Source organism: Lycium barbarum, chromosome 3, assembly GCF_019175385.1.
Source record: "Lycium barbarum isolate Lr01 chromosome 3, ASM1917538v2, whole genome shotgun sequence".
Lineage (NCBI taxonomy): Eukaryota > Viridiplantae > Streptophyta > Magnoliopsida > Solanales > Solanaceae > Lycium > Lycium barbarum.
In genome coordinates, this window is record NC_083339.1 from 147,304,656 (window position 1) to 147,312,684 (window position 8,029).

Sequence of the window (8,029 nt, forward strand, 5' to 3'; positions counted from 1 at the left end):
CTTTATACATATATTTTAAATTTTCTTGAATATCTATAACGTGGCTTCCTTACTGGTCTGATCCATTCGAATCAATACAAGTAATTATTTGTGCTAATGACTATTAAGTCAATAATATAAATCTTCAAAACTTTTTGTTGATCGACTCCCTTGCGGTTGATCTTAGATACAAAGGGTTTTCCACAATCTGCCAGACCTAGTAGTAATAGGACGATCTAAATGAAAAAGAAAAGACCAATCTCACAATTTCCTTGAACATTAATTCAGTAAGGGTTAATTGAACTCTAGATTCTGAATCCGCCCCTGTACACTATTAAGAGGGAAACACAAAGCGGCAAATTGGACAAACCCTCTTTACCCCTAACCAATTCTTTAAACAATTTCCATGGTACACATGAGAACAGGGCATTTTTGTTGCTTCACTTCCAACTTCCATCTTTTCCATGCATATCACACACACACAATCACTTCCCAACTCTGTTTCTTCTATCTTTACTTTCTCCAAATCTTCAACTGATTCATTGCCAGCACAAATTGTGTTGAATTGCTCCGTATTCATAGGAATCCAAACGCTGGAATCCTCACTACTCTCTTCTACAAAGTAATCCGTGAAAACGCTAATAAAAAATCTCATCGGGAGTATTTTCTTGTTCCTGTTATAAGGTTCATTAGCAATTCTATCAACAAAAGATCGTATTTGGTGCAACATCATGGGTTGTTTATGCTCTGGCACTCCCATTACATCCAACATTCTTGCAGCGGTGTTCCAGGGTAAGTTGTTACATGGCAATCGATCACATCGCTCCTGAAATATTTCGGTTCTACTTGTGCTCTCTAAGTGGAAGATATCGGGTTCATCATCATCTTCTTCGTGTTCCTGTTCCCTCAGAAATTCCACCTCAATTTTGATCAAGAACTGGTCGTAAGGTGTTGGTTCAACAATGCTTGTGTCAAGACTATCATCTTCGTGGGCATCAAAATAATCATCTCCTTCATTATCAATTTCGTAGAAGAACATCTTTGAGGAAGTTGGTTTTTAAGCTGATATGGGTGTTCACCGTCCCTTATTATTATTATACATAGAAAGTTTTAGTACTATATATAAATGTTTTAAACAGTGGCAGCTACACGGAATCCTGACCTTCTAGGAAAACCTAAATGGGTTTTAAGTTGGAAAAGGATTAATTGATGGAAATCCTAAAAATATTAGGAAAGATTCTAGAGTCGGTTAGAGGTCCTAAAATATTAGGAAAGATTCTAGAATCGGTTAGAGGTCCTAAAATATTAGGAAAGATTTTACAGCCAGTTAGGTAAGTCCTAAAATATTGGGAAAGCGTTAGTATTTGCTTTAATTTGGAAAGGATAAAGAAGATACATTTTTGGCAATTATCTTGTTGAGAGTTGAGACACTGTTACATATGTATTTGCAAATAACTTAGTGGTAAGTCATATATACTAATTTAATTCCAAACTTAGTCGAAATAACCTCAATATAAGCAGAAGCGGTTTATTATTCTTTAAACGAATCAACATGCGGAGCAATTAGGCTGCTGTGACGTAGTATATATCCATTCTTACCGAAAAGATCATACGGGAAATTTTTTACTAAGGGTGTGTTTTGAGTGAAGGAAAATGTTTTCCAGATTTTTTCATGTTTGGTTAGTTGCAAATGTTTTGAAAAATATTTTTTTGAAGAAAATAAATTCTTCATAAATCAAGAAAATGACTTTCTTAATGAAGAAAATAAAACAAGATCTGATTATTTCGTTATAGAAAATAATTGAGTAACTTTTGATGGAATAAAGTTAAGTGTAATGACTATGAAACTAACCCCATCTTCCTTCGGTTGAGCAATTGTGTAAGATGAACTAAAAGACATTCTTAAATGACCACAAAAAAGGGTTGAAATGGAGGCAGAGGCGATGGAGAACCGGCAGAAACAGGACATAAATGTGAAACTTTTGTTATGACCAAAAGCTAACCCCCAGCAAACACAGTACGATCTAGATTTTACAAAACCGCCCACTAACCGAAAAGGAAGACCGGAAAATAAATAAACACAAAGAGATCAGACATTATAACACGGCGAAACAAAATTAACAACCAATGACATGGCTGGGGTTCAGAATCAGCTGTTATGGGCACAACACATACTACTGCTGCTTGCACTCTGGCGGACGTTCTCCCTGTTGACCTTCTCCAGCTTGTGCTTTGGCACTCTTCTACAATTTTGCCAAAGAAATACAACATCACATACTAAAGAAAATGAAAGGCGACTTACATTATCGCCTAAAAGAAATGATGTGTCAAAGCCATCCATCTAACTTTCGGTGCTGAAGACTACTAGGACAATCGAACAAACCATATCGGACAGACACAAAGAAGACGAAAAAAGCAATCTCCAGAAAAAGCCAAGGAGAAAATATGAATTACTTTGTAGAAGCAAGCCAAACTAATTTTACCTTCTTTTTGCTCTCCTCTTCTTTTTCATCTTCATCATCCTCAGTGTCCTCTTCATCATCTTCGTCCTCATCCTCATCATCGTCATCATCTTCAATATCTTCAAATTCATCTCCTTCAGCAGCCTCACCAGTAAACCATGACACAGCATGGGGAATGATCTTGTCCCGAATTGTCGAGCTGAAAACACATCAGATTCACTCTTTCAATTTAACACATACAACATGTAGCACCGTATAACTCGTGGAAAATGTAGAAGTTGTTGTGACCAGGTTCAAAAAAAATCTGAAACATCAATTCAATAGGAATCCTAAAGCTTAAAGAGGAAAGCAGAAACAGACCCAATATCGTAATCTTGTTCCATTAGATTCTGAAGGTCTTCAGCCTGTCAAGATATATTAAAGTTACAAAATAAGATCAAGAACATTCTGCATTACAGCGTAAATGAACAAAATCGAAGTTGTAGAACTTACAGCATCTTCATCTATATCATCATCGTCATCTTCAGGTACTTGGGGTGGATTAAAGAAATTGAAAAAGCTCTCACAGCTCTGAGTCTTAATTATGGGTTTAGCATTCTTTGACCCTTTCTTTGGCTTCCTTTTTAGGATCTTCTGTGTCAAGCATTTACCGGGACACCATTCAATGTTGGTCCTGCAAGACATCCCACATCAAATAAACAAACAAAAATAGGATCACAGTACATAAGACCAAAAATAATATTCCTTAAAACTTACCCTATGGCCTTCTCCAATATAGGATCATCATCATCATCAATCATGTGATAGGTTTTAGTCAAGACAGAATTCTTGAAGAAAGGGTTTGTATCAAAGAAGAACTCAAGCTTAAAGCCCTTTCGACCATCAAGTTTGCACCACTTGATATCCTTAAGGTACTTCAAAGCTTCTTCATCACGCTCTGAGATCTACAGCAGAGTCATTTGCAGTCAGTTAAATGACCGGCATTTCAAAACCAAGAGATATTTACATATAACATTTATTATTATTTACCTCCTCTGCCAATATCTCGTTAGTCTTCATTGCATTCAGCCAGAAGTTGGGAACACCTTTCTCTGGCACCACACGTTAACACCATGAAATATTAAAGCCCGAGTTAAGATCAATCTGCATGGATGAAAGAAATATCCAATAAATCTTACCATTTTCAGTCTCTTTATCCGCGCCCGGGTTCACGAGAGCTTCATTAACACCCTCCACTTCGACAACCCCATTTACTATTTCATATCTCTGTAACACATCCACAAAACACCAAACCATATGTCATTTCCTTTTTTCTCAGGAAGTTAATTTCAGCTGCAACATGCAGACATGGAACAACTTAGGATTATTCTTCTCACCTTCGTATACAATGGTTCATACAGCTTCTGGTATTTCGCTTCCAGTGCAGCCCTCTCCTTGAAAAACTTTGCTTCCAGCTCATCATGTTGGCTCTACATTTAGAGAAATCATGTTAAGACTTTTTCTCCCATCTACAAGAGGAGCAATTGGAAACATGCCAGCCTAGTGTAAGACTAATCCGTCTATAAAAAGAAAAATCGGTTGGAGAAATGAGTATGGATCCCACAACTTAATCATTACATTAGGAATCTGTTCCTCTGCGAGGATGTAGCTCCAAGTTTTAAGCCTTTTGGGGAAAGAAAATAGCATGGCTGAATAAGAGGCCAGGACGTCACAAACCATAGCACATTTGTCATGCAATTAGGACGTCTTTCTAGATGAGCACAACTTACACCACGTTATTTTATGTAAATAAAGGACAAGCCGCTGCAACAGGGCACAGCCACCAAAAACATGATCATATTCGTCATGCGGTCTGTGTCCCTCCAATTAAAATGTAGATGGAAAATCAGGCATGACTAGTAACACACCATGATCCTCACTACTCTCCATCATAAGGACATTCCAAACAGCCTGCTATTATGTAAAAACACATACCTAAACACAGGCATATACGGAGTGCCCCCTTTTTAAATACTCGATCCTTTAAAGACCTAACATATGGTTAGTGAAATAACGACTATGCCATCACATAGACATCCAAGGTGCTATTATATCACATTTTTCAGATTCTTTTTGGAGCTAGATTAACTATCCCATTATCCCCACAGTAGAAACACTTTTCAAGTTTTTAAGCTTTACGAATGGAATTAAGCCCTTCAATTGTGTTCTTTCTCATTTCTTCGTTAATTTTACCAGCACTGTCGCTTGTTCCCTTTGTAAACACAGAGGCAATATGTTAGAAAGTCCAACATGTATAAAAAGGGAGAAAAGGAGTTCAACCGACTTGGGAGAAAAAAACTACAGAGGAAACAACTCAATAGTAGCAAAAGCCTATATAATACTCCTAACTTCTTTCCCAACGCCACTATAGGGCATGGAACAGGGACAACTTTAAACTTCCAAAAACACACAAACAGTTTAAAGAAAATAGTACCTCAAAAACCTTCAGACATCATTTTAATTCTTCTCTACATTTGTCAACCTGGACATTACTATTGAACTACAGATTGAATTACAAAGCAGCTTTAACTCAACAGAGGAACCACAAAACCGCAAAGAAATAGAGTTAATCAGTTCTATTATTCCACCCTATGCCAACTTTAAGACTCTTGGATAGAGAAGAAACACAGCAAAATTAATTGAAAACCTTAGCGATGAATTGTCTGTGGGCAAGGCAACACTCCAAAGCCCTCTAACTCTCATCACAATTACTATATCTTTCTCTTCCACTTTCTCTCATTTGATAAATTGTCAAACCTAAAATTAACTACGCTTGGAACTGAAGTACTACTCATGAAGTAAAGCATATGTTTTCTTGTATTTCTGATCTTCCTATTTGTTTTTATTTCAGCAGCATCTTCTCGCTTCTTATCAACCAGTGAAGGTAATTAATTAGCTGAATTAAATCTTATGTTCTTATCCAATGTTGATTGAGTAAATTAAGAAACTAGTTTCGATTTAATTCCTCGCGGTAGTCAAAGAGGAGGCAAAGATCAAATTACCATTTTCCAAACCAAAAAAAAAAAGAGGTAAAGATCAATGGAAAAGTGAACCCCCCATTGATCAATAGTGTGCTATCTGAGGTCAATACTTTCTACATTCTCATTCATATATCTATAGAGCTGTTTTTATTCCCAGTTATCAAGCTTGTAGCCTTACAAGCCTTGCCCACTGTGGCAATTACTGCATCCAAATAGCTCGCGCTACTTCAGCCCTGCTGAGCTAGAAGCCCTTGGTTCATCTGTTCCTTCGCTTATTACCAAGGTATCCTTTTAAAAATTACACTATTATTTTATAAGCCAAAGCTTTTCATGAAATTCTAAAAAGACGCCTAGTAAGCAGTGCAGCTAAATTAATGATTGTTTTTTCTTAAAGTTTGATAGAGGCCCTCAGAAGTAAATGTTACATGGGGTAAAGAAACAGAAGCTTCAGGGCTTGGTGAAGCTGGTAAAGAAGATAGCTATCACACAGCTAATGCCACCCAGAGTTCACATTTGAATGAAGGAGGAAAGAAGGATCCCCTGACAAGGCGGCAAGAATTATTGGTCAATAGTGGGCTAGCTGAGGTCAATACTTTCTACATTCTCATTCAAGTTCTTAAGCTTCAAGGATGGAATTAAGTCATTCAGTTGTGTTCTTTTCTCATTTCTCGGTTTGATTTTATCAGCACTATGTCACTTGTTCCCTCTGTAATGACATAGGCAATATGTTAGAAAGTCCAACATGAATAAAAAGAGAGAAAGGAGTTAAATCATTTTGGGAGGAAAAAAAACTACAGAGGAAACAAGTCAATCGTAGAAAGCCTATATAATAATACTACTAACTTCATTCCCAACAGCACTATAGGACATGTAACAGGGATAACTTTAAACTTCCAAAACACAAAATCAGTTTTCAAAAAAATAGTACCTCAAAAACCTTCAAACATTTACATTCTTCTCTACATTTTTTTTTTTTTTTTGAAACTGGTACTATTTTAAATTCTGCTCTACATTTATCAACCTAGACATTACAATTCGAACTATAGATTGAATTACACATCAGTTTTAACTCAATAGAGGGCCCACAAAACCGCAGAGAAATGGGAGTTAATCAATTCTATTATTCCACACTATGCCAAATTAATGGATAAAGAAGAAACAGAGCAAAAATTCATGAAAATCTTAAGGGATGAATAAAAGCACCTGAAGCCCTCTTAGAACATCTACGCGCTTCCTAACTTGTGGCGCCAAAGTCTCGAGTATATCTGTATGCTGCCCAGCCAAATTCTGAAGCTTATTCTACACATCAAACAAAAAAATAAACAAGATAAAACACGTAGCATTATTAGATTGAAAATAGGTGGAACAAATACAAAGCAAAAAGACAAAATATTACTTCCTTCGTTTCAATTTGTTTGTCTTACTTTCCTTTTTTAGCAATTGTTTAATTCCAACTTTACAGTTTACACATGACAAGTTTAAGACCACAAGATTAAAGGGCATTTTGGTATATTCTACATATCTTTAATTTAAGACTACAAGATTCAAAAGTATCTTTATTTTCCTAAAAGTCAACCAGACAAACTAATTGAAACGGAGGGGTTTAGTCCACTTCAAAAAGAATGTCTCTTTACTTTTTTGGTAACTCTTTAATTCTATCTTTCCACCTGACATGTTTAAGACTACAATATTAAAGGACATTTTGGTATATCCTACATATTCTTTAATTTAAGACCACAAGATTCAAAAGTATTCTTTATTTTCTTAAACTCCATGCCAAGTTAAAACTAAACAAACAAATTAAAGCGGAGTGATTATTATATAAAACCAAACCTTAAGCGCATTTACTAAGCCATCACGATCCTCAGCGCTCAAAGCTACACAGAAACAACCAAAAAATAATTGGAATTCAAAGATTACATGAATAATAAGCGAATTGGCTTGGGGAAACGATTAGGGATTTTACCGGCGGCAGCGGCTGGGAGAGAACCGCCGAGATCGGACATATCGAACTGATCTTTATTCGGATTATTACTCATAATGGACGAATTTAGAAACCCTAATTGGAAAAGATTGAATTAATTTCAACTAGGCGTTTTGAAATTAGAGAAGAGAAATGGGGGAAAAGGGAGGGAACGTGTATAAAGGGTTTTTGGTGCCAGCGGTTTTTTACCACGCTCGTGCGTATTCGAGACCAAACCAATAAATCAAAACATGTAAAAGCGTAAATATTTGTTATTTAGAGCACATACATGTAAAGGTGTCAACCGGTTCATTGTAACCGGTTTTAACCGGTAACCGGACCGGTTAAATCGGAACCGAAACCGGTATTAACCGGATATTAGTTTACCGGTCCGGTTTCAAAAATTTTTTAATCGGAACCAGACCGGTTAAACCGGTTAAAATAAAATTAAAAAAAAAAAAAAAAAAGGAAAGAGCCGTTGGGCCTCGGTAATGGACCGTTGGCAACGGTCCATTTGCAAAAATGGCCGTTGCCAAACTGTCATTTTCTTAATTTTTGGCCCCCAAATTTATTTATTTTTAACACTTTAACCCCTCCCCCACCCC

General features: G+C 36.4%; 2 protein-coding genes across 2 annotated transcripts; both read right to left on the reverse strand.

The window, feature by feature from the left end:
- Nucleotides 1–313: 313 nt before the first annotated feature.
- LOC132631537 (uncharacterized) lies at nucleotides 314–1,018 on the reverse strand. The gene has a single exon (XM_060347106.1). The coding sequence runs from the start codon at nucleotides 1,016–1,018 to the stop codon at nucleotides 314–316; it is 705 nt and encodes a 234-aa protein (XP_060203089.1).
- Nucleotides 1,019–1,927: 909 nt separating this feature from the next.
- LOC132633478 (nucleosome assembly protein 1;4) lies at nucleotides 1,928–7,659 on the reverse strand. Its single transcript, XM_060349922.1, has 11 exons — nucleotides 7,428–7,659; nucleotides 7,295–7,338; nucleotides 6,665–6,760; nucleotides 3,818–3,910; nucleotides 3,620–3,707; nucleotides 3,471–3,532; nucleotides 3,198–3,385; nucleotides 2,934–3,114; nucleotides 2,802–2,845; nucleotides 2,463–2,640; nucleotides 1,928–2,222 (listed from the first exon to the last, which is right to left on the reverse strand). The coding sequence occupies exons 1-11, from the start codon at nucleotides 7,498–7,500 to the stop codon at nucleotides 2,154–2,156; spliced, it is 1,116 nt and encodes a 371-aa protein (XP_060205905.1). The 5' UTR covers nucleotides 7,501–7,659; the 3' UTR covers nucleotides 1,928–2,153.
- Between the last annotated feature and the right edge of the window lie 370 nt (nucleotides 7,660–8,029).